Source organism: Leopardus geoffroyi, chromosome A2, assembly GCF_018350155.1.
Source record: "Leopardus geoffroyi isolate Oge1 chromosome A2, O.geoffroyi_Oge1_pat1.0, whole genome shotgun sequence".
NCBI classification, from domain to species: domain Eukaryota; kingdom Metazoa; phylum Chordata; class Mammalia; order Carnivora; family Felidae; genus Leopardus; species Leopardus geoffroyi.
The window spans coordinates 75,084,865-75,111,926 of NC_059331.1; the positions used below are offsets into that span (position 1 = coordinate 75,084,865).

Genomic DNA, 27,062 nt, shown 5'->3' on the forward strand with positions numbered 1-27,062 from the left:
TATTCTCCTGAAGTCATTCAGGCCACAGGATGAGGATATAAGGTGATGTTTTTTCCTCCCTTCTAAAATGATTCCCAAACCCCAGTTGGCCGATGCCTGGCTTGTGATTTTGTTTTCTTATAAATATTTCTGGAAGCATTATGGGGAAATTATACCTCGAATGTGCAAGTTCATTGGAATCTTTAAGAGGAGGCTTGGACCAGAAGAGGAGGGAGAGGAACCTACCCGCCTGGATAAGTGGCCACTGGTGAGGAGGGGACACAAAATGAGCGACACTTGAAGAGAGCAAAGGAAGATTGAGGGCTCAGAAACAAACCTGGCCTTGTTCACAGTTTTGCCAAGGCCTGGCCCTTCAGACAAGAGTTTGTCTTTACCTCTTACAGATGGTATACTGAGGTAGCGGGGGGAGGGCCTCAAACCAAAGCTGTCCTGATATTCTGTCTCTCAAGTTCGTTATACACTCACAGGCCAATGTCAAGAGGGCTACTGTCTTCCCACCAGAGCAATCCACCCACCAGAAGCAGAGTATATTTAAAGCTCTCTTTACCCAACAGAAACTTAGGGCCGAAATGGATCTCCTCACCCTATTCCGAGGCCGGCACTTGTGGCCTGTGATAAGAGAGCTATCTGATTACCAGGGATGTTCTTGTGGTTAGGAAAAGGGGAGGGCCAGGAGACTTCCCCGCACCTGAGCCTGGTCCCCAGGGTCTGTTTACCTCGTTGACACTTTTTGCAGAGCCCGAAGACACTCCCAGGACAGCGATTGCAAACTCACGCATGCGCCTGGTTGCAAGGGTCTCGGGTTTAACAGCTATTAATTAGGGTAATGATTCCCAGGGCTGCAATTACAAACCGAGAGATCCACTTAGCATCTCTTCTTGAATCTCTTGTTTCTGTAATGCTGATGTCCCTAAAAGATTCATTTGCAACCACTTACTGATTACATTTACTCCAGTATATTGTTTCAGATGGACAGGACGGAAAGCCAATACGGAATATTGACCTCAGCGGCATCCTGTGATTACTCGGGCTGCCCCAGCTATCATTAACCACCCCATCTTATTTTCTGAGTTGCCACAAACACTGCTAGTGACAGATCTGTGACCTTTCCCCTAGAAATGCTATGAACCGAATGCCCTGTAGAAATGACAAGAGGGATGGATGTCAAATGGTTGTTTAAATGCTACGTCAGCACCCACAGCTTGGGTCTTGGGTACTGACGTTAGAGGACATTTTGGTGGGGGGCTGTTTGCTTTCCACTTGAAGGAAACAACTAAAAATCAAGCAAAAAGGATGGAAGCTATAGGCCATCCTCTGCCTCCAAAAACAGATATTTCGAGCTACCTCTCAGGAATAAATTTTCAATTTTTTACAATTTTATTTTACATCAGAACAGATGTCTCAATTTAAGTCATCAAAAAAAAAAATCCAGATTCAACGTATAATTTGAGCATATGATTGGAAATGCAATTAAATGAACAAAGCAGAATTCTCTTATACTCTGATTATATGTGTATTTAGGTCAAATGTACAAATCCAAATATTGTGGGTCAAAAAATGATTCCTGAAACATAAGAACTGTGTAGAGAGAAAGAAGGCAGAGCTGTGTCTCTGGATGAAGCAAGAGTGTAGGGGCGCCTGGGTGGCTCAGTCGATTAAGTGTCCAAGTTCGACTCAGGTCATGATCTCACAGTTCACGAGTTTGAGGCCTATGTGGGGCTCTGTGCTGACAGCTCAGAGCCTGGAGCCTGCTTCGGATGGATTCTGTGTCTCCCTCTCTTTCTCCGCCACTCCCCTGCTCACACTCTGTCTCTGTCTCTGTCTCAAAAATAAATAAACTTAAAAAAATAATTTAAAAATGTAGGAAAGGAGGGAATCCAGCTCCACACCTTCTCTGGTCCCATGCCTACGATAGAGTGACTTCCCAAAGAATCTCCCTATGGCCTCTTCTTACAGAACAGTAGGCTCAATCCAGGCAGGGCATTAAATTCAACCAGGGAGTTTTATTTTATTTTATTTTTTTAAGGTACCCATGTCAGGACTTACCCTGGACCCATTAAATCAGAACTCTGTGATGGACCTACAAATGAACATTTTCTGCAAGGCTCCTGGCGATTGTGATGGGCAGAACTGCTTGAAAGTCACCGCTATAGTTACAAGGATAGAGAGTTACCACTCTGGTTGAAATAAAGATGGCCCAATTTAATCTGTTGAGATAACTAGCTATTTTCTTATTAGAGAACATAGAAAAAAATGAGGAACTGCACAAATGAAAAATACTTGATGCAAATAATTTAAAATAAAGGAGGACAACTCAAACTGCCAACCCTAAATGTAAGATTTCCCACATTTAATGGATTTATCTAAATATAGTACAAGTAAGTATCAACTTGGCCAAAGACTTTAATCTTTAGAATTTGGAGAAGTTCTTCCTACATTCAGCTGTGCTTCCTGGAGGAGGAGATGAAAGGAAAGAAAATAATAAATATGAAATGGATTTTGAAATTCTAAGGCAAATGATTTCATGGCTTATGCTTCAGCACAGGGTCAAAGAATTTAAACGATATCAAATGTTTAAGTTACAGTAATTCAGAAATTCTATACTTTGAAAAAGTTATGGCTATCTGTAAAGAGAAAGAATGGCCTTGGACTTAAACCCACGAGGTATTCTCCCTTTTAAAATTTATCTCAGCTGGGGCGCCTGGGTGGCTCAGCCGGTTAAGCGTCTGACTTTGGCTCAGGTCATCATCTCATGGTTTGTGGGTTTGAGCCCCGCATCCGGCTCTGTGCTGACAGCTCAGGGCCTGGAGCCTGCGTCGGATTCTGTGTCTCCCTCTCTCTCTGCTCCTCCCCTGCCCGTGCTCTGTGTCTCAAAAATAAATAAATGTTAAAAAAAATTTAAAAAGAATTTCTATCAACCAATTAATACTGAAATCTGGTGGACATCTCTTCTCAAACAGAGACAGAAGAATCTTCTTCACTTCTTTTTTTACTAGAACATACTTCTCTGACCACAGAAACAACAGTGATTGCTTTTATAAAATTGGAAGAGAAAAGGAGGAAATGGGCAATTTCTGAATGATTCCTTTCTAGGAAGGAATGAATTTACCATTCTGCTAACATGCTCCAGCTTTTGGTGAGCTGTTCGTGTTATTTTTGAACCCACCCCCCACCCCCAAACACACACCAGAAAAAGAAAGAAACAGTTTAAGGTAAAAGCTTTACATTCAGTACACTTGCTTCTTTTGTGTACATTTTGGAGGTTCTTTCCTGGACATTACGTAAACAATGCAGAACTAAGAGGAAGAGTTGCAGTGTTGCTTTTAAATGTGCGGTTAGATTGTATTTGCAAGCATTTGATGTTCTTCTTTAATAACCTCAAGTAAAAGGCTGAATGCATTCAACAACAGTAGCTGAAAAAAGTGCAATGAGTCATATTATAAGAAAATGGAGAAAAGGATACAGGACTCTCCACTGAACACAATCCTATATTGTAGGCAATCTGTGATAACACCCTTTTCATTTCAGTTCAGTCCCATAAAATTACCACTAACATTACAACTCATGCAGAACACAGATAAATGTAAAAATGTCACAGAATTCTTCCAGATGGGACTTTTAGTTCCACTAGATCACCATCTACTTTTTTACTTGTCTAATATTTCATTACAACCTTCCATAAGTTAATTTTCTTTCCACTGACCATGTAAATCACAAATCAATTTTCATTTAAAATGCCTGACTACAGATTGCTCCTGAAAGCTCAGAGCATATGCTTCAGTGAACTTCTCCAACATCCTTAATGTACATTAGAAAAATGTTGTGTTTTTAAAAGTCTTTTTTTTAAAGAATTAATTTTACATTAAAATCCGGCATGAGACCTGGGGCATCATCCTATTTTTCCCCCTAAAATGCAGATGCATTTGTAAGATGTGGGATCACATGTGGTCAAATATTTGTCAGGACAAAATTGACAAATATGGCAATATTTTATACCAGCAGAAAGTATAGCACATTTACTAAAGAACACACAAACGTGTGCACACACATGTATTACATATGGGGGCATGTGGCTATAGAGCCTAGTTTTTAAAAAATATTATAGATGGAATTTCAGATAAAGCCTCTGTATCTTTCATATCTGGTAATTCTGTGGATGTTTGAGTGTGGAAATTTTGCCTGGATGGGAACATGCTTTGGAATCTGGTTTTCTCTTTAATAGAGAAGAAGGAGTTGAAACTCAGAGCACTGAGATTTTCGCAGAAATATTCAGACCAGGGGTGCCTGGGTCGCTCAGTCGGTTGAACATCCAGCTCTTGGTTTCGGCTCAGGTCATGATCTCACGGTTCGAACCCCTCATTGGACTCCATGCTGATGGCGAGGAGCCTGCTTGGGATTCTCTCTCTCCCTTTCTCTGCCCCTTCCCTGCTCTCTCCCCATCTCTCTTTCTCTTCAAAAACTAAATAAACTAAAAAAAAAAAAAAAAAAAAAAAAAAAAAAAAAGGAAAAGAAAAGAAAAGAAATATTCAGACCAAACAGGGCATCTTATGCTTTTGTTATGAGAATGTAAAATATCCCCATTAAAACAATAATGTGGGAGGGAGTTGGGCAGTTATGGAAAAAAAACATCATTATGAAACAGGATTTGTTTCGAGTTTTAGCTTCTTAATTAAATGTTTATTATTTTAATGGTATTCTGAATTGAAGAGATTTTTTACATTTGGTAATATTCCTAATTTCTCTCAAAAGCCTGTGAAATTCAGAGTGCTTTAACATTGGTTTGTGTTTTTTTTTTAGATTCATAAATGGTATTTTTATGTGAACACAGTATTGAAATATTTCAGGTGAAAGTGCTTTGAGTTCTCATTTTTAAAATACAGTTGACAGATGACTATTAATAAGCAAATAATATTCTGGAACAGTCAGGAGGCAAGAAACAACATGGAAGCCTGTCCCTGCAGACTCAGTCACATTTACCGAGGGACACCCAGAATTTCTGAAAAGCCGTGATGGCAGGGGTGGGGTCTGTCTTTTTTTCTGTACTATGTGAGTGAACGTGCTATGTGACAGAATCAGGGGAGTGATCAGCCAGTATTATTTTTTCAATAGCAGTGATTGCTTGTTTTGTTTGTTTGTATTTCATAATATTAACCACCCTTATAGCCAACTAATTATATTTTTAGATTGCTAGTTGGGATAAAGTAAGGAATCGTATCTACGGTTCTAAGATGTTGTGTGCTGGGGACTCTTGTTAGTATCTGGCTCTAACAGCCTCATTTTCATCCCTGTGTAGGAGATAGTCAAGCTGAAGATACACCTGAGCACGAACCTGGCCAGGAATGCTGGATAGCTTGCTGATTTCCATAGCTACCTCTCCCATTTTGATTGGATGGGAAGAAATGCAACAGCATTGGTGTTTTGAACTACAAATATTCTCAGAGCAAGGCTTCTGCAGTTGGAAAAGAACTACCTGGGAAACACACAACTTTCTGGCTGGAGTTTGGCCAAGAAAATTAATGCTATTTTATGGCCCACTCATTAATCTCCTGAAAACGTAGGCAATACAGTTTTATGAGCACCCCTGACTTTATGATTTTGAGGGGCTTTTGTATACCTGCTCTTTTCTTTCAGGCAACCTGCCTTCCTTATCCTGCATTCTGTTCTCCGCCAGAGTGGAGGGCAGACTGTAGTTTATGAAAATGAAAAACCAAACAAAATAAAATTTGCTGGTAGAGTGTAGCTCTACTGTGGTTCACACTTGACAAACAATAGCATCTATTGCACATGAAGATGTACCAGAAATGTCTAAGAAATATATTAGGCATATAAGATTGGACAGAAATGTTAAAGTGAGGAACAAGCTTACTTCTTAAAATATAACTTGAAGCTTTCAATGATGAAAATTTAGGCCAGAATAAAACAAGAACTAGAGCATAGCACATTTACTAGAAAAATAAACATCACACTCTAAATGATTTGAGAGTGGTTTCTACCAGACTACTGGTAGAACATTTATGGCATTCAAAACAGAAAATAAAGAAATACCCTGGCATGGAGGAAATTCTCATGATTCAGAAAGGAGCTTTGATACCCCTCTCAAGGGTAGGGAAGATTTCGAGACTGAAAAAACTGCCACGAAGGAAAAGAGAACTATTGGCTAGTTCCCGAATCCCTTCATAGGGTTCTTTCATTGAATTCCAACAGTTAGCATCCACTGAGAGGGCCACGGCTTGAAAATACTTATTTTATTATTTTTTTGAAGTTTATTTATTTTTGAGAGACAGAGCATGAGCAGGGAGGGGCAGAGAGAGAGGGAGAGAGGGAGACACAGAATCTGAAGCAGCCTCCAGGCTCTGAGCTGTCAGCACAGAGCCCGACACAGGGCTCAGGCTCACGAACCATGAGATCATGACCTGAGCCGATGTCGGACGCTTAACTGACTTGAGCCACCCAGGTGCCCCGGAAAATCTTCTTCAAGGAAAAATTTCATTTTATCTACAGGGAAATATGTTTTTTGTTCAGTGAAATCTTTCATTGTAATGGAAGTCAATAGCAAAAGAACGTTTGCACGAAGGGAATTTCTTTCATGACAAATATTGCTAGTGTTCACTTGCATACATAAAACATTTATATGCATCTGAAAATGTAAATCCAGCTGCAATTATCGCTGTAATTGTCCCTGTAACATTTATCATCTGCAGGACATGAAGCAGAAATCAGGCAACTTCTAAAGTGTGCATTCTCTCCGTAAGGTGATTTTCTCCTTCGACTATTAGGTTATTTGGAATATACCAAACTGTGAGTAAGCAATATCAGGAGAAGTCAGTAGGTCAGTAATTATTGTCTCAGAAATGTTCCTTCAACCACAATGAGACGCCTCTTCACATCTGGTAGTATAATTATTGTCAAAACAATACGAGAAACAAAACCCAGAATTTAACAAGGACTGGAGAAGACATAGAATATTGTAACCCTATGCATATATCCCAAAGCATCAAAAGCAGAGGCAAACACATTATTTGTTTGCCCACATTCATGGCAGCATGCACTGTAATCAAAGGTGAAAGAAACCCAAGTATCTCTTGACAGGTGAGTGAATAAACAAATCGAGGCATATACTCACAATGGAATATTATTCAGTCGTAAAAAGGATGGAAATTCTGACACAGGCTACAACATGGATGAATCCTTATGACACTACGCTAAGTGAAATAAGCCAGTCACAAAAGGACAAATGCTGTATGATTCCACTTACTGAAATACCCAGAGTACTCAGCTTTCTGGAGCCAGAGAGTGGAAAGGTGAGTGCCAAGGGCAGAGGGTGATGGAAAGTTAGTTTAATGGGGGACAGAGTTTCAGTTGCAAAAGATGACAAAGCTCTAGAGATGATGGTGGTGATGATTGCACAATAATGTGAATGTATTTAATGCCACCAAATAATGGCTAAAGTGGTAAATTTTATGTTATGTATATTTTAACCATAATTTTTTAAAAAGCAAAAAGAAAAATGAGGAAGGGGCTTAGAATCTGGGAGTGTTACAAAGATTGCTTCAACTCTATTCGTAATATTTCCTTTTTAGGTTTATTTTTATTTATTTTGAGGGAGAGAAGAGAGCAAGTGGGGGAAAGGCAGAGAGAGAGAGGGAGTCAGAATCTCAAGCAGGCTCTGCGCTGTCAGTGCAGAGCCCGATGCGGGTCTTGAACCCACAAACGATACGATCATGACCTGAGCAGAGATAGAGTTGGATGCTTACCGACTGAGCCACCCAGGTGCCCCTGCAATATTTTTTAAGAAGAGATACGAAGCAAGAAGGGGAAAATGTTAGAGTTTGATAGAACAGAAGGAAGGCACACAGGTGTTCATGTTCGCTGTACTCCTCTGTTATGGTTTGAATATTTCAAACTTAGAATATTATTTTCACATCCTTAATAGATACAAAACTTTGTTAAGCTAATAAATTAAAATTTATTTTAACTAAAATCAAAATCAAAATTTAAAAATATCCTAAAAATAAAAATTAAAGATTATTTTCTATGCTTTTTCCTGAAACTGAGACATGTCTTAACTTATTTGTGATCCCTTCTAGTTATTTATTTTTGAGACTAAGGTTTAGCTGAATAACCTTGGGCATCCGCACAGAATTTGGTTTACTTAATAAGAACCATAGATGTATCTGTCACTCAAGAACATCCCAGAGGGTTACAATATTCGATGTATTTGTAATGGGCTTGTTGCTTTCTTTCTAAAACTTTCAGTAATTCCACAAAGAATATTCTGAAAGTTCCAGAAAAAAATTAATTTAAGTCGCTACCAAATTGAATGCTTGAAATGTTTAGGAATTATCTATGTGCCAAGGATGAGCTATCCAGACTTGATCCACCTAGAGAAATTGACAAAAGGGAGTGGAGAAGACTTTTCATGGAAAAATATTAGACTGACCTAACATGGACAACCTTCTTGCTTCCAATATATAGAAATTATGACCAAAACATGTCAAAAATTTAGATATACAGGCAGAAAGGAACATGCTCAGGCATCAGAAATAAAAAACGGGGCGGGGGGGGCGCCTGGGTGGCGCAGTCGGTTAAGCGTTCGACTTCAGCCAGGTCACGATCTCGCGGTCCGTGAGTTCGAGCCCCGCATCGGGCTCTGGGCTGATGGCTCAGAGCCTGGAGCCTGTTTCCGATTCTGTGTCTCCCTCTCTCTCTGCTCCTCCCCTGCTCACACGCTGTCTCTCTTTCTCTCTTAAAAAAAAGTAAACACTTAAAAACTTAAAAAAAAGAGATATCTGTGAAGAAATGACCATTAAACTGACAATATAGTTGTGATCAGCAAAAAATAGAGCCTGGAAGATAATTGCTCCATTTGCTGAAAATGTTAACTATTAACCGAGAATTGTAAGTCCAGCTACACAATAGAAAATAAGGACAAAAGGAGAATTTTAAATAAAGGAAACTCAAAGATCTTCATTAAAAGAATCAGAAAGCTCTGAAAGGGAGGAATGGGATATAAGACATAATGATGGGTAAAGAATTTTGCAAATATAATGAAAGCTAAGAGGCTGTACACACAACAGTATGAAGAATAACTAAAGTTGGGCATGGCAGGAGGGTATCAAAAAGTTGCAATGTTAGTTAGGAGGAAAGATAAAAATACTGATATGACTCCTTAAAACACATATCCCAAATACAGGGATAACAACTAAAAGAATAAAATTGGATGATTAACTCCTAATCCAGTAGGTGGAAAAAAAAAAAAAAAGAAAGAAAGAAAACTCAACAAATCCATTCGAATGCAAGAAAGGAGAAAAAAGGCAGAAAAAACATGATAAAAAACCCACAATTATTATCTACATATATCAACATGGACAAACCTCGAAAGCAAAACGCAGAAAGTAAAAGGCAAGATACAAAAATATACCTAAAGTGTGCTACTTTATGTCAAATTTTAACACATCAAAATTATAGTATATATTTATAGTACAATACATACTATATATTTCACGTATGTATGTATGTATAATATATGGTAAATTCATAAACACACGCACTGGAGGGGTAGTGGTTACTTCCAGGAGTGGGGGATACTGTGGAAGCCTGGACAGAAGCAGCAGAAGATTTTTAGCATTATTTATAATGTTTCATTTTCTAAGATAATAGATCTCAAGCAAAGGTGGCAAAATCTTAACGTTTCTTAATTCTAGGTCAGTTGAGCATATTTTCTCTATGTTTCAAAGTACAAAGTGTAACGATTTTTAAAAAAGAAAGAGAACTTTAGATTCTGGTCAATGGAAGTTGGTAGTAAAAACTGTAAATTGTATCCTTTTTTATATAGATAGATAGAATCCCAAATAGTTCCTAAACTACAGCAGAGAACTTATTAAATGTAGTCTCTCTAATTTTTGTCACTAAATTAAAAGAGGACCCTTTGTGATTCTCTGCTTGAGGGTCCAAAACTTAAATGTATGCTAATTATGTTTATTTTTAATGAGCACAACTTTTAATTAGTGCCAAATGTATATGGGATTTAGGGAGGTCCTCCAGGCTGGGCCAATGCTATCCTATGGAAATATAATGCAAGCCACGAATGTGAACCACATCCATAATTTAAAATTTTCTAGTCTCCATATTTAAAAAAAAAACAAAAAGGAATGGGGGAAATTAATTTTGATGGTATATTCTATTTGACCTAATATATCCAAAATATCTTTTCAACATGTTATCAATATAAAACTATTAATGAGATATTTGCAGTTGTGCAGATTTTATATCTAGAGCATATGTCAACCTGGAGTAGTCACATTTCAAGGGCCCAATAGCCACATTGCTGTCATTTTAGATTTTGCAACTCTACATAGTAAAAGTACAGTAGTCCCCTTTGATTTTTTAATTAAAAAATTTTGTTTAAGTTTATTATTTCTGAGAGAGAGAGAGAGAGAGAGAGAGAGAGAGAGAAAGAGAGAACCTCAAGCAAACTCCATGCCCAGTGCAGAGCCCCATGTTGGGCTTGATCCCACAACTCCGGGGTCATGACCCAAGCTGAAATCAAAAATAGGGCACTCAAATGACTGAGCCAACCAGGCACCCCAGGAGTCCCGTTTTATTTGCGGTTTTGCTTTCCATAGTTTCTCTTACCCACAGTCAACCATGGTCTGGAAGCACATGACCCTCCTGCTGACGTCATCACAAGGTCAATGGTGGCTTAGTACTGCATCACAGCGCCTACATCATGCACCTCACTTCATCTCTTCACACAGTATTTTAACATCCCACATCAGCACAAGGAGGATCAGTACAGTACAGTAAGATCCTTTGAAAGAGAGACCACATTCCCACAACTTTTATTATAGTCTGTTATCATAATTGCCCTATTTTATATTGCTAGTTATCATCGTTGATCCCTTACTGTGCCTAATTTGTAAAGTATACTTTACCATAGGTATGCACATAGAAGCAAAAGCACTCTGTACATAGTGTTCAGTGCCATCTGTGGCTGCAGGCGTCCAGTGAGGGGCTTGGAACATCTTTCCTGCAGATAAGGGAGACTACGGAAGCTCTCATCCACTTTGCACTTACTAAGTGTCGGGCACTCTGCTGGACATGTCCCATACAGTATCCCTTGTAATCCTTAAACGGCTCTATAAAATATCTGAGGAAGGCAGGTCACACAACTAGCAAGCTGTAGGGCTGGAATTATCCCAGGCCGGTGAGACTCACCACCTGTTTACCTGTTACCTACTTACCCATTAACCACTAGTCTGTTAAGGCACAGTCACGGATGGGCAGAGATTTTCTCCCGATCAACCCTCCCCTGACCATTTAGCTCCTATATTCACTAGGCACCTCAAATTTTATCATTAACCAGACACGAGGGTTTTCAGTTGGGTAAATGCTCCTTATCTGCGCCCGGAAATGGTGCCAAGCACATCTTTGGCCCATCTCCTGTCAAGGTGCAGAAAATGGGATCTAATATTTGCTCTCATTCAGAGTCTCTTCAAAGTGAGGTGAAATGCAAGAGAGCAGCAACTTGCAAAAGAAAAGGGACAGGCTGCTAGCATTCAGCTTGGCACGCTGTAGCCATTTTCCCTCCTCTTGTCTATAACCATTGTTCAACTATTTGGCAAACTTCTATTTCTATCCTCTCCATAAAAGTCTCCCTCGTTGGGGAAGTCATACACCTTTCATGGTTTCATAATAAACTGGAGGTGAGTACCAGTATGGAATCAAAGGAAATAAAACTCTAGTTGCTGCTGCTGCGAGGGCTGCCTTTTGAACGTGGCTTATACAATATTTCATCTGTGCTGACACCTTTCACTCTCAATTATTTGGCTGCTGTCAAAACAAATCAATCAAATTATAGCACTGTGTCTTCACGTTACCGTTCTATTGTAAGTTAGCAACATTAGCTTTGAAATATATAGAAGTATAAATTTTATCTCTATTATTTATTTAATGCAACTTTCTCCCCTGTGAGTTATTTTCCAAACACAGCAAACTCAAATTATCTTATGTCAAGTGTTGAATATATATATGTTCTGCTAAGAATTTCTAAAATAATGGCACACAGGGGAACCGAGATGCCTAAGAATGTTTTAATGGACCTGCATTTTGTGCTAATCCTAATCTGGTGACAAATGACAAACATACTGAGTTTCGTTTTGTTTTGTTTTGTTGTAAATTTTGGCTATACAGTGGGTGAGCATGATTGATTAATACAATTTGGGAGATAACACTAAAGCAAAAAAAAAAAAAAAAAAGGTTAATGTGGAACCAAAAGATGTTCAGTGACTAATTTTGCTAGCAATAAGACATAGTTTTCCAACATAAGTAATTCTCGAAAATTAAAAGTATGTTATCTATACTACAGCTTTTCCTCAGCACAGATGTCCTCCTCTATCCATACCCCATACCAAGGCCAATGCTGCTTCCTCTGCCCTGCATGGCTACAGTGGGCATGACCCAAAGTGCTTTAAAAAGAAGAATGGAGGGGGGAAAAAAAGACTCAAGTACTTTCATTTTGAGATTTTTAAGACTACAACTACATTTTTAAATAATAGATTTAAATCAGTGGAGTGACTTTCCAGCAAGACAGCAAACCCTGTTCAAGCTTTTAGGTACAAGCTCTTAAAATAGCTTCTTTATATATGGAAACTTGGCATGTCTTCAGAAGATAAAGAGCAAATTGACAGATACAATTTTTAGGCTCTTTCTTGTTGCACTCTGGCTATATAAGGGGTAAGCAACAGCCAGAAGCTCCAGTGTGAATGTGTCGATTATGTCCAAGGAAAGTTAATCCAAACCCAAAGAACTGCAGGCTAAGCCGGTGCAGAACAATCATGCACGTTGGGACTTTTCCTCGGTCTCGGCTGTGCCTGTATCTTCCTCTTCCAATGGCTTGACTCGTGATCCTTCCCTAACCTCTTCTTTCCCGGAAATGTCTTCCCTCCCTGGTTTCAGTCACACGTGTTGATGGTGTCTACATCAGGGTCTCCAGTGCCAATTCCATTCTGAGTTTTAGAACCATGTATTTTCAACTGGCCACTGGTATTTCCATTTAAAATTTCCATAGGAAATGAAGTCACATGTCAAATTAGCTAAACATCTCCCTGTCTTTCCTTTTATCCCTCTACATTTAATCCATCACCAAGTCCTACCAAACGCATCTTGTTAATGTCTCCTCAATGAATCCTCTGCTCTTCATCATGGCCACCCGGACCCTTTCTCTCCCTGATTACTACGAAGGCCTCTTTTCTAACCAGACTGGAGTGCCTACCACAGCGCCACAGTGCCTGGAAAAGAGCAGATGCTTAGCAAGTATTTGTGAAATCCACCAATCAATCTTTGTGCACAGCTCAGGGCAAGAAATGAGGTTGAGCTTTTCTCTGGAGGGGCCAAGAAATGACAGCTGTGACCTCTCGCTGGAAATCTGCCCTTCAAGATCACACGCGTACAAGAAGACCGGACTTTCTTGGCGACTCTACCTCTTCATTCTCTGAACATTGGCAGAGGGGAACGGAGGGGCCAACTCCCATCTCCTTACTTTCAGTACCTCCCCACTCCCTGCCCGCCTCCTCCACACTTTCCAAAAGATAAAGAAGACTTCTTTATTTTGGTTCCAGAGGAAATTTGAACAAATAATCCCAGTCTCTCTCATCCTTGGCAATGGAGTAGATTTGAGAAACATTCTGAGCACAATCTTTTCTGGTTTTATGTTCAGTGTCATTCTAGCAGCAGCCATCTTGGAAAAGAGCTCTGATGGCTGCCTTGGAATCTAATCCAGTTTGCACATCCTAGTGTAGACACACCGCTGCATGCCATCAAGAGCATCAAGAGCCCTGATGGATTTACAGCCTTATTATGTACAAACTGGGGATCACATTACTTCCCTGCCTTTTGCTTTGAAAATAAATGCTTTGGCTTTGCTTTGACATTTATGTGGCAGCTGGAAACCATTATCCTTTGACAATGCTTTATTCCATTGACAGTATCTCTTAAATACACAGTATACTAGTCATACTCCTCATTCATGTGCTTCCAGTTTAATCCATACCCTAGTGCCTCAGTGACGCCTGCTTCAAGGATAATGTACTGCAGAACGGGCTTTCCAGGTATTTTAAATAAAAAGTCTGAAGCCTCGGAGATACGGAGGTTTGAAAAACTGCCGGAGTAAGACACATGCAACAACTTTCATAACTTCTTTATGGTGGATTTGGTATTATTGTATGGTGTGTCAGGTGGGGCTCTTCTGAATAACACCGCAAATATGAATTTATGCACTAGATATTTTTAATATTGGACTTTGTGACAGCAAGCCACCTATCAGAGGCTGAGAAATCATTGCATACGAAAAGCCTGAGTCCATTCTTCTTGTTTCTGTGGCAGGTGCTGCATCGCCCTTTCTGTGAGTGGTATTAGACCTCCGCTCTCATGTTCATGATGCCCTTGGGGACGACACTTTCTGGGTATGGACATCACTAGAATAGCACAAAAGTAAATTATTAGGAAAAGCAGCGCCCATGGCCACCTACTGTTTCCTTCGTCAAGAATGATAGAACGCTCAGAAACACGTGCCTACCCCTCATCCACTCCCTGACTATAAATTATCCCTTGATCAATAAAATCAAGCACATTTAAAGGCAATTTTACTCATATTAAAGATTGCTCATACATCATGAATGCATAGAGTTGTTTTGTGGTTGTAGTGTTAATTTGAGAATTAATCCACTTTGAGTTGAGGGATGCTTTTTTAAAAAGGTGGTTAGAAGGGCAAGACAGCAGACCCATAGACCCAACCTTGTCAATGCTAATAATGATGCTTTGGATATGACTTTTGACTTTAATGAATACAAAGTATTCTGATTTTGGAATAATACTTATTAATGAAGAAATTTAAAGAAGGAAAACATCATCCATAATTTCTTGCTGTCTAGAATCTACCAGTAACACTTTGTTGTATACAGTAGTTTTCTTTTCCTCTCTCTGTGGGGTGTGTGGATGTGTGTTTGGATTTCTTTCAAACAACTGGAGTCAAATTGTGTGCATGTAAAAATCTGTATTATTTTAGTGCTCACTTGTGCATCTGAGAAATACAGCCATTAACACTTTCTTTAAGGGAAAGCTTGAGTCTCTCGTCTCCATGAAGCTTTCCCTAGCTTTCATTTTATTAGCAGATTTGTACTCATATAATCTTTTTTAAAGTTTATTTATTTTTGAGAGAGATAGAGAGAGAGAGAGAGAGAGAGAAAAGGAGTCGAGTGGGAGAGGGGCAGAGACTCAGGGGGACAGAGGACCTGAAGTAAGCTCTGTGCTGACAGCAGAGAGCCTGATGTGGGGCTCGAACTCACAAACGGTGAGTTTGTGACCTAAGCCGAAGTCAACTGGACACTTAAGCAACTGAGCCACCCAGGAGCCCCATACATATTCTTTTTTATGTTTTAACATTAAGTTGGTGTTTTAATTTTTTTTTAACGCTTATTTACTATTGAGAGACAGAGCATGAGCATGGGAGGGGCAGAGAGAGGGGGAGACACAGAATCTGAAGCAGGCCCTAGGCTCTGAGCTGGTAGCACAGAGCCCAATGCGGGGCTTAAACTCAAAGACTGCAAGATCATGACCTAAGCCACAGTCAGAGGCTTAAGAGCCACCCAGGTGCCCCTAAGTTGGTGTTTTATTGGTATTTTATAAGCACCATACCATCTACTTCCTTTTTTTAAAAAACAGGTATATTTTACATACAGTAAGATTCACCCTTCCTAGCATGCAGTTTAACAAACACATGGAGTCCTGTAACCTCCATCATGATCGAGACAGAGAACTGTCTCATCAGCCTCCCAAATTCCCTTGCACTGCTTTATAGTCAACTCCTTCCTCCAGTGCCTACCCCTCGTCACCACTGATCTCTTTCTGTCCCCATCATTTTGCCTTTTCCTGAATGTTACATAAAAGGAGTCATATTTGGGGCACCTGGGTGGCTCAGTTGGTTAAGCATCCGACTTCACCTCAGGTCATGATCTCACGGTCTGTGAGTTTGAGCCCCACATCGGGCTCTTTGCTGACAGCTCAGAGCTTGGAGCCTGTTTCCAGATTCTGTGTCTCCCTCTCTCTCTCTGCCCCTCCCCTGCTCGTGCACTCTCTCTGTCTCAAAAATAAATAAACATTAAAAAAAATTTTTTTAAAAAGGAGTCGTACTTTTACATGTGTACATGTGCTATTTTTTAAAGTCCCCAATTGTTCCATAAATTTGTAATCTATTTTTATATTTATTGTTTGAATTCTACTACTTTATGAAATTATTACTGAGTTGTATTCAAAGGAACCCACGGATAGCCCATTTTACCTAATGGTCTCACCTAATGGGTTCACCTAATGGAATGGTAAACTCTTGGTGTTGGAAGGAATCTTAAAGTTGACCTAAGTCAAATACTAATGCAGGGTATCTTCAGTGCAGTGGGGGTCGAACAGTGTAGCACCTTGTAATATAGCTTCCAATCATGTGCTCAAGAAACACCCTCCGCTTTAGGGATATCCTCATTCCCATTGGCAACAGGCTTGATCAAGACATGAATGGAAGTGACGTAAGCCACTTCTGAGCCAAAGATTTGGAAGTCATTGTGTTTCTGCTGTTCTTTCTTCCCTGTGTGGTGAGAAAGGCTTATTCCAGGAAGAGGGTGCTTCTTCAGCCTGGACCCTAGAAAGAGGATGTTCAGCAATGCCACCGCTGACCTGCAGCCAACATGTATTATGAAATAAACACAGAAATAAACCTCTGTGGTACCTCACTGAGACCGTGTGCTTGTTAGTTACTGTGGTACAACCTAGTGAACCCAAAAGATGCCCAGTGTCCTGTCCACCAGTCGGTTCCACAGTTCTTCATTGGGAATCTGTGTGATGAACTTTTCTCAGCATCTGGAACTTTAATCTGGGATACTCTTCCCCAGATATTATATAGCTTTGTCCCTCATGTCCTTTGGGTCTCTGTCCAGTGGAAAGACTGATGCTGATGACCCTGTGTAAAATACATCATGTCCCCATGCCTGCCACCCTTCATTGCTTCATTCTCCTTTACATCCTGCATGAGCACAGTGCCTTCAGAGTCTCTCTTTGTTTTGTTTCCTGTTATACCCTAAGCTGAGATCATGACCTAATATGCTATGAAAGCTCAGTAGGTATACATTGAGTAAATAAATAAAATTAGTGAAAAGCAAAAAGAAAAAAAAAAGACCTTGTTTCTTGTTAAGCTGATATGACTCTGTTTACTGTCAGATAATTGAAAGTATGGAATGTGGGGGTGCCTTGGCAGCTCAGTTGGTTAAGCTTCCAACTCTTGGTTTTGGTTCAAGTCATGGTCTCTCAGTCATGGGATTGAGCCCTGCATCGGGCTCTGTTCTCAGAGTGCAGCTTGTTTGAGATTCTTTTTCTCTCTACCCCTCCCCTGCTTTCACTCTCTCTCTTTCAATAAATAAATAAACAAATAGATAAATAAGTGTATGAATGTGATGTGCCTCCCCTTTGACTTGTCCCATAGGTCCAAATCTTCATCTAGGTTTCTTCTTTTTTTAAAAAACAGCATTTGGCCTTTCAGGTTTCTTGTATCCTAAGCTGCTTTGAGTCCTTGGCATTACATAAGCATTACTAGGGAAATGCAAACATATACCCATGAAAATATCATAGCAGAATTTCATCGCCTTTAGGTTTGCTCATCTCTTAACACATCGGGCCCTATGAGGCCGCTCAGCATGTACAGGAAAGGCATACAAGGCTCTCCAGTATTACCCCTTCCTGCTCCTCCAGTCTGATTTCTTGCCATTTCAGACTCCTAACCTTCACTTGAACAATAACGAAAACTGTTCAGAGGACCCTCATGCCTTATTCTCTACACTGAATGTTCTCTTTACTTCTCTTCACTTGACTGACTCCTGGTTTAAAATCCATCCATCCATCCATCCATTCTCTATCCATCTATTTTTGATCACTTATTATGAGCCACATCACTGAACCAAACAAAGATGCTTCTTATAGGACATACGTCCTAAGGGCAGGACTAGATAAACATTACATATTATTAACACACTATATGTAATTATCATCCCCTAGAGCATCAGGGCTAAGCATCAGGATGCTGCCTCCACTGCCCTAGGTGGCTGCAGTAAAAGGAAGGGAGGGAGGAAGGGAGGAAGGAAGGAAGGAAGGAAGGAAGGAAGGAAGGAAGGAAAGAAAGAAAGGGAAGAGAAAAGAAGAGAAGAGAAGACAAGACAAGATAAGAAAGACTCAACAATTTCTGAGATTTTAAATCTATGTAGAAGGTAGTAAGTGCTATGGACAGGTAAATGAAGGAAATCAGGTCAGAGGGAACAGGGGTATTGGGGACAGTGAGGGAGGAAGTAGGATGATGCTTTCTGGGGAAACAGTCCTTCAGTCAGAGGAAGTGACCTGTGCAAAGGCCCTTGGGTAGGTGCATGTTTAGAGAACACCAAGGAGGTCAGAGTGCCCATACCCTGAGGCCGATTGAATTGAAACAGAGAACTGAGGGAGGGAAAAAGCAAAAATAAATTACACAGAAGATGTATGCCTTGGAAAAAACTTTGGCATCTGGAACTGACTGAAAGCAAAAAGATCAGAAGCATTCTCAGTTTCTGACAGAACCAGATTCCCAAGGAAGCTACAAATCTTTAACTATTGGAAACTTCAAGCAACCCCTTCGGCCCCCAAGCTTCCATAAGCCATACAGGGACTGAGGCATATTTCTCAATTTTCTCTTCAGATGTAGCTAAGAAAGATGATAGGCAGGGAAGAATCTCCCAGGGGTATAGCAAAGGGCCAAGGAGAACAGTGGTCATGGATGCTTCCCAAGGGGTGTCCAATGGAGACAACTCTCTCTACCCCCAGGGCAGGGGAACTTCACCATGTCTGCCGTCTAGGATGTGGGCTGGTTATGGATAAACAGATTGTGGCGTCTTCTTACAATGCAATACTGCTTAGGAAAGAACTAAAGGAACCACTGACATACACAACAACACAGAAGAATCTCAAAAACATGACGCCGAGTGAAAAAAGCCAGACACGAAAGCATACATACTGTAGGAATCGATGTATATGAAGTTCTAGAACAAACAAAATGAATCGAAAGTGATAGAAAGCAGATCAGAGCTGCCTGGTTTGAGGTAGGGGATTGGCTACAAAGGGACACAAGGGAACCTTTGGGGGAAAACGAAATGTTTTCTGTATCAACTGTGGTGGATGGAGGTTGCATGGAGGCATAGAATTATCAAGACACATTGAGCTGTGTGCCACCTAAGATCCATGCATTTTATTGTACGTAAATGATACCTTGGTTAAAACAACAAGGACAAAACAAATAAAAAGGAAATGTAATGCAATTTGCAACCAAAATCCCCCAAACCGAAAGTATTCCCCATACTTTTCCCTGACTTGACTTTGGAGAGGGAGAGAAAATGAGGGCTGTTTTCCAGCCAGCACGAAGGGCAGGAAAACCCACCCTTGGCCTTGAGTTTTCAACTTGCCTTGAACCTAATTGCTTTTCCATGTTCAGGTTAAGCAGCACTCTCTAATGTATTTTTGGTCATTAATTTAAATGTTATGCTTGACTGAACTGGAATGTTCACACTTTGATATAAATCTCCTACGTAGCACATTTATATTCTCCATTTATGTTGTCCACGGTGATTAGTGGGTTGTCTCAGTCTGTGCAATGAGAAAAGTCACCAACTTGAATCATCTGCCCTAGATGTGGACCCACCCCTGCTGTCCCATTAACCCCTCTGTGGCTTGTTGTCCCTTGTTCCAACAAATACGAGGTTGTATTCATTGACATTTCCTGCCTGAATCTTACAAAGGAAAAAACACAACACATTTGCATGAGTTCCACATGGGGACTTTGTTTTGCCCCATCAAGTGATAATCCAGTTCCCACACTAGGACAAATGCACATTATATTTTTAGCACAGGTGTGTTTCAAAATAATAAGTAAACGGAAAACACTGACTTTGAAAGTTTATCACGTATGTGACAGAGCAGCCTTAGTCATTTTCTTTCTTTGAGCTTTCTGGTCATTGTTAGTCTCGTGTCACAGGTGTGGGTTTGCTGACAGTCACCTGAGAACAAATCTCTGTGGGCAGCAGACAGACAAAGGACACGGGAATGGAAAGATCCAGAGTGGTGATGGTGGGAGGTGCTTGGAAGGGGGCAGGGGCTCTCAAAGGTTAAGAGAGGAGAGAACGCAAATCTGTATCTACTTCATGTAGGGACATGAAGTGTTGAGGAGTAGGTCATTTCTAGGTCTTATCTGAGTTTAGAGCACTTGTGCCCTTGAATCCCAGCCAGAACTTCCACGGACCTCCCCTAAAATATTCAGAATCTAGACCCACCCTTGGCATTTCTGAGTTCAGGGTATGTCTCAATCTCTTCCCATGCACACGGGAGGGCCTATTAGTCTGTGTAGGATTCCCAGTGGGCAGGCCACTCCCAGTGGCCTGCCTCCCCCCAGTGCCCCTTCTACTTCTGAGGGAGGCCCTCATCATCTCCCATCTAATGTTTCCTTTTCTTTTTCTTTTTTTCTTCTGTCTAATATTTCTTAAGCATATTGCCCATGTTCCACACCATGTTATCCCAGCTCCCCCCTTCCATTCACATTACAGCTGACTGGACAGGAATGCACACTTCCACATGGGGCAGTCAATCTCGAGTCTGGCCAGTGACCTACAAGGTAGTCTAGAATGCCAAGTCTCAGCCCATTAGGAATTTGAATTTTGGAGAGTCTGAATTTTGACAGACGTGGAGATGGGCATCAAGATAGAGACGATGGAGACTGAAATAGCAACGGAGTGTTCCTGGGAGGTATATGAGTTGGGAAGATGCGTGGCCTCCAAGGAGACAGAATGGAATACGAGTGAGCCAAAATTATGGGCTAGCCAAAAGTCAACCAACACAATAGAGAAGAGTCACAGGGAGGAGCAGGAGAAGAGAGGAGACAGGTTATTAGTCACCCTAGAAGTGGGGACACATGCCTGTCTTCTCCAAGGGAAGAATGACACAGCCTGCAGCTTAGTGATTCACTGTTTTCTCTAATCTCCAAACCTCACTTCCAGGGTGCCACAGTCTGGGCTGCCAGCTGTGTCTAACACCTTACTCCCAGCTGTTTCCTTACAAAAAGACCCCCTCATTGGTGCATCTCTTTCCTGCATGGAAGGATCTGAGGAGAAAGGGAAAACAATCCCAGGCCATGCAAATGAGTTTTCTGCAGGGCAATATGATCTCTTTTTCATCAATGCAAAGCTTTTGCTGGATAAAATCTCAGAGCAAGGACTTTAACAATGCTTCAACTGTGCAAGAGAACCCCTCTCTGTCTGGGGGATGCGAATGTCCTAACGGAAGCAATAAGTTAATTCCCAAACAAATTATTCGTTTCACTCTTTACCCTCAATAGAAGCCTCGGGTGGTCGGAGCAGGAAAATTAACGAGGGCGCTTATCACAGTCACATGGCTCCCCATCACCAGAGGATGATCAGAATCTGGAGAGGTTGCTGGAGATAATAGGGGATTTGCCAGATGAATTTTGGAAAAGCTCCTTAGACCAGGCTTTCTTAAACTGTAGTGTATCTAAGAATCTCCTGGGAATTTTTTTAAGAATGCAGATTCTGTTCAATGTGTCTGGGGTGGGGCCCGAGAGTCTGCTTTTTCTAACAAGCTCCAACAAGAGCTGATGCCATTAGTCTGGGAATGACGCTCAGAGGAGCAGACAGTGATAGGACCCCTGCTGCCTGTGTGAAGAAAAGCCACTCATCGTAACAACATGTCATTAGTGCTCATTAAAATACATGCGTGAGTCATGGCCTCTGAGGGTCTGAGAGCAATTCCATGTCACTTGATAGGGAACGTAAATGAAGCAGCTCTTAATCCCTTTAGTAAAGAAGAAGATACTTGAAAACTTATCCCCAAATTCCAAAAACCATTAAGAAACTGATGTCAGTATTTTTCTTTCTTAGCAAATTTGTAGTTTGGGGCTAGAAGAACAGACAGGCTGAAGGACTAGGCAGGAAGGCTGAAGGATACTCAGAGATAATTGCAGCTGGCAGATTTACTTCATGAATAACCCTTAACGTTTCACAATGAGGAAGAGGGGAACCATCCAGAACTCAGTGCATCACATGGAAACAGGTTCCACTTCAGACGAGGAGTTTAACACTTCAATCCCTCTCCCTCATACTGACTAATCACACTTGTTTTATAAAACCACGCAAGAAGGTGGGTATCTATTTGAGTTGTGCAGACTTACTAGTTGTTTCAAAAGACTCAATATTTTTTAATGTTTGTTTTTGAGAGAGAGAGAGTGGGGGGTTGGGCAGAGAGAGAGGGAGACACAGACTCTGAATCAAAAGACTCTTAAAAGCCTTGGAAGTGACTATGTCCATTGTCTAGGGTGGACCATGGGGAGGGGCGGAGCATACATGGGTTGACTATACACATGAGTGTAAGGACTCCTTCTCAGGTATTGTAGACCATGTACAAGATTACTACACCTGAAAGGGGGTGAGACTGGATTATGCCTGGGATTGGCTCAGTCTCAAAGTCAACCAGGAGCCCTGCAGATGCCTTTCCAGCCTGCCAACCATCCACCCACCATCCTTAGAATCCCACCGCCTTCTGTGATATAACCTGGAAAACTACACAAGCCATGGACATTGCCTACGGATTGTCGAGGGCTGCAGTAGGTACCCTAAAGGTGGTGAGATCATCCTTGGGTCAGATGCTGGCTGAATGCCAGGATGCCATTGGCATTATACTTCAGGAGGTGGACACTCATCTTGGGCACCATGGAGATTTGAGACATTTACCCAATTATCATCTTTATTGCCCCAGGACTTCTGGCAGGATGACCAACTCTTTTTTGTTTGCCTGGAACTTTCCTTGTCTCAGCAGAAGAAGCCACATATCCCCAGGAAATCCCCAGTCACCCGGTGAGGTCTGGGTGGTGAAGAAATCATGTAAGAAGATACAAAAGGAAGAGAAAAGCCCAAGGAGTTTTTCTGGATCCTAACAGTGACTTAGGAATTGGGATTTATTTGCAAAGTTATTAAAGGGAAAAGTATTAGAGGACAGGCTTGTGTGTTAAGACTGATTAGGAAGGTTTTCCTATAATGGGCTGAGCTGCTACTGGAAGGTGTTTTATTTTAATGACCTCACCACTTGCTTTCCAACATCACTGAAATGACAAAGGGAGACATGTTGCCTTGTGTTTGTTTAGTAGATGAGAGCTTGACCATCAACTCCAGTCCACTTTTGAAGGTGAGGCCGATAAGAAAATCAAGAAAATCGTGTAAGAAGCACCAAGAGATAAAAAGAATTAGCACTCTCATTGAACCTACTTAATCAGGCCACAAACCTTAGAATTCATTTTCTGAAACCATAGGTGTAAAAAGAACCAAATTCCACACTAATCCTAAATTTGATATTTAAAGAAAAGAGAGCCAGAGAAAATCTTGATGGAAGTCCACATTGGACCAGTCACTAACTTCAAGCTCTTAAAACAACCAGGCACTAGAATTCTAAGAATACCAAGCCATAATAAAGATATCATAAGCCTGATTGTTTGGACTCTGACTTTGGCGTCTGTTTTAACCAAGCAAGATTAATTCATGACCTAGGAGCTCCACGAGCTTATGTTTATTTATAATATTCAATATTCCCATAAGCACAAATGTTCCAAATGGAAGGTTGCATTTTGATAATGCCCATTTCTTCATTAAGATTTCATCATGCACCTACATTAGAAAGCCTCTCCCTACACTTTGTTACTTCTGCTTTTTACCTTGTTTATTCCTGCCTTATTTGCTTAATCTTGAGATCCTGGCTCCCAGGCACTCTCAAATTTGAAAGAAGTAAAGTTTGTGCATTAGCGTGTCCTGGGCATGCATGATTTATGAATGGCAGGTTTCCTGGCACAATTTAATGGTATAAGACAGACTTTGTTTTAAACATTAAAGTGAAAGTCACGAAGTGGCAACGCTAGGTGGGATATTAGAACATACAGTGTATAAGAAAGTTTGGGTCAAGAGTTAACCAGTTCTTACGTGGTCAATTTCTTATCTATGGGCTGATGCTCTGGCCATAAGGAGCCCTGACATTTGACCAACTACCAAAAGTACTTTAAATTGTTATTCTGATAACTTACACAATTGAACTCTCACTCTGTAAAAAGACCCCACATTTTTTAATTGCTAAGATTCATATCAATGGAGAAAACAAACACCTTTCAGCAGTCCAAAACCAATTTGTCTTCTTTTTGTTAGGCATCCTAATAATATACTCAGGCCATTTTTCACCATATAATTCTTCCTCTAACAGAATCTTTTGTAAATCAGTCTATCAACCAGTGTTACCAAATCTTTTAAAGAAAAGTGAAAACTTTTGTAGTACCAAGAGAACTATCCTTCCAGAGTAAAATGAGTTCAGCCATCGTTATACGCCCATGGAATATAAAGCCTCGATATACAAGTCTCTTTCTCATCATAAAGTATGATCTCAAGTAAAACAATTTCTGTTTAATAATCGTAACTAAAAGTACTTAGTAAGATAATACTTAAATTAAGACTTCCAAATGGTACCTTGTATTTGAGATGTTCCAACCGCTTGCCACAGAAACAAATAATGCCTAACTGTTCTTTGCAGATGGCTATATTGAAGAACTCATGAGATCGTAACTCAGGTCCTCCAATAACAACACAATAATTTTACATCTAAATCTTTGATGTGTTGTGCAATGATTGCTCACAAGTGACTCCAGAAGACCTGAAAGGTTTCAAATCACTGTTAGGAAACAAGGACTGATAAAGCCCATGGTTTGACCAAGCTTGGGATTCACAGACCACTTGAAACTTTGCTGCGTACACAAGCCTTCCATCTCCTCAATAGTGGAAGTAACTCTGAACTACATTCACCACTGGGCACTTGAGCACCTCAGAGAACACTGGCCAGTGGATTGAGCCCAACATGGCACATGGAGACAATGGGTTACCTTGTAGATTTTGCAATGGCAGAGTCATAATGCCTCCGGCCGCAGCTGCTGCTACCAGCCCTTGGATGTTGGTGAGATTCGCGGTAGGCAGTGTGAGGACCAGTCCTTGTTGTCCTCCTAGCTGTCCGGCCATGTTGAAGGGGATGAGGATAGGCTGGTTGAGGGCTGGCGTGCCTCCCGGCATCACGCCAGCGACAGCAGAGGCTAACTGTTGTGCTGTCAGAAGTGGCTGCAAGGAAACAGATAATCCTAGCTCACTTTCCAGTGGAACCAAGCAGGACATGGCCTTTTAGAGCATTTTCCTTTACTTAAGCAGGGTCAGAAATCTCTTGAACAAGTAGCAAACAAGCATGCTCTATTCCAAAATGAACTAGTAGAAAAAAAAATTGAAATCACACTTCATTTATTTCTTTGGAAAATTTTATTTGGTCTGGATTTCTTTTCAGGACGTCAAATACCTTTTAAAGTAATACCTTACACTTATGTATTATACTTCCAATGAATTTTCATTTGATCTTACCCTTATATATTTGAAATTCTATGCCTATTTGTTCTGTGTTGTTCCAGAAAGAACTCATTGGCATCAGGGGATTTTTTTTTTTTTTGGCTCAAAAGTAGCAATAAAATACTATTTTTTATTTATTAACTTATCAAAAATAATGTTAAAGAGTTACAGCATGCTGGTAAGTCTGTAGTGACCCCATTATGTGGATTTAGGATATGTACTCAATCATAAGTCTTTTGGAAAATAATTTGGAAATCTATATCAAGAATTGCAAAAATATCCAACCCCTTTTGACTCAGAACATACTCCAGGGATACAGCCTGAAGATATTATTCAAAAAGACAAAGGAGAGGCTCCTGGGTGGCTCAATTGGTTAACCATCCAAATCTCGGTTTTGGTTCAGGTCATGATCTCATGGTTCGTGAGTTCAAGCACCACATAGGGCTCTGCGCTGAGAGGGCAGAGTGTGCTTTGGATTTTCGCATTCCCTCTCTCTCTGCCCCTCCTGCTCTCTCTCTCTCTCTCTCTCTCTCTCTCTCAGAATACATGAACTTAAAAAATTGTTTAAAAAATTGCAAAAAGACAAAAGATAAATGAAAATATGCATTACATTTTAAAATATATAAATGCTGAAGCATACTTTGTTATAGTACTAAGCCTGACAAGATATAACCTAATCGTTCAAGTGGGTCATTATGGCACCTCTTTAGAAAAATGGAAAATGTTTATAAAATGAGAATACATTAAAAAACTGGATAATCATTAAGCAATGATAATGCAATCATTAAAATGGTGAAGTCGTGTGTGGATGATTAAGATTTCTGAAAAAAAAACTACAGAAAAGCAAAAATATTTGATGTGGCTAATTTAGAAATCTTTTATAGATGTCTCCTGTTATTACTCTAACATTCCTTGCTCAGTTCATACAACATTCCAAACATATGTTTGTATCCACTATTTATCCAATAGTCATTGTTTGATATGGAAAGGCAGACTCATCGGTGTGCGCTTTGGGCCCCAGACATGTTTGAGCCCGAGTGTGGGCTTTCCACCAGGATGACCTAGGAGAGATTCTTGTCCTGGTCAGGCCAGATGACTAGAAGGGTATTTGATCTTATAGTTCTTTATCTGGCACTTTCGTTGCACCCTTTTGGGGAACCATGTGACACATAATCCCATATCTATGTTTCTTCTAGCGGAACCAATACAAAACTCTTACTGCAGGGTTTCAACTTCTGTGTGTTTAATACAGAATGATTCCGTAAAGTAAGAGGTAATTAAATACAGGCATAGCACAAAGCCTAATAAATTATAGCCGGGCACTATCCTAATATTGTTGTGCATGTGTTAGTGCAGTTGTCCTGCCAATGAGATCCAGAGAGATTAGTAACTTGCCCCAAGTCCCATATCTGGTGATTGTGGGGGGTTCATGTGAGGGCAGACTGCTTCAGAGCTCATGGCTCACCCCTTTCTCACCATCCCCTCTCAATACACAGAACTGTTTTAGAGAGGAATGAAGGGAGGAGG

General features: G+C 40.5%; 1 protein-coding gene across 4 annotated transcripts in view; it reads right to left on the reverse strand.

The window, feature by feature from the left end:
- POU6F2 (POU class 6 homeobox 2) overlaps positions 1–27,062 on the reverse strand; it is a 495,064-nt gene that overhangs the window by 235,905 nt on the left and 232,097 nt on the right. For all 4 annotated transcript variants that reach the window (XM_045494367.1, XM_045494365.1, XM_045494366.1 and 1 more), the window contains exon 4: positions 25,031–25,259. In XM_045494367.1, the coding sequence (XP_045350323.1) occupies positions 25,031–25,259 (229 nt within the window). The remainder of the gene's footprint in view (positions 1–25,030; positions 25,260–27,062) is intronic.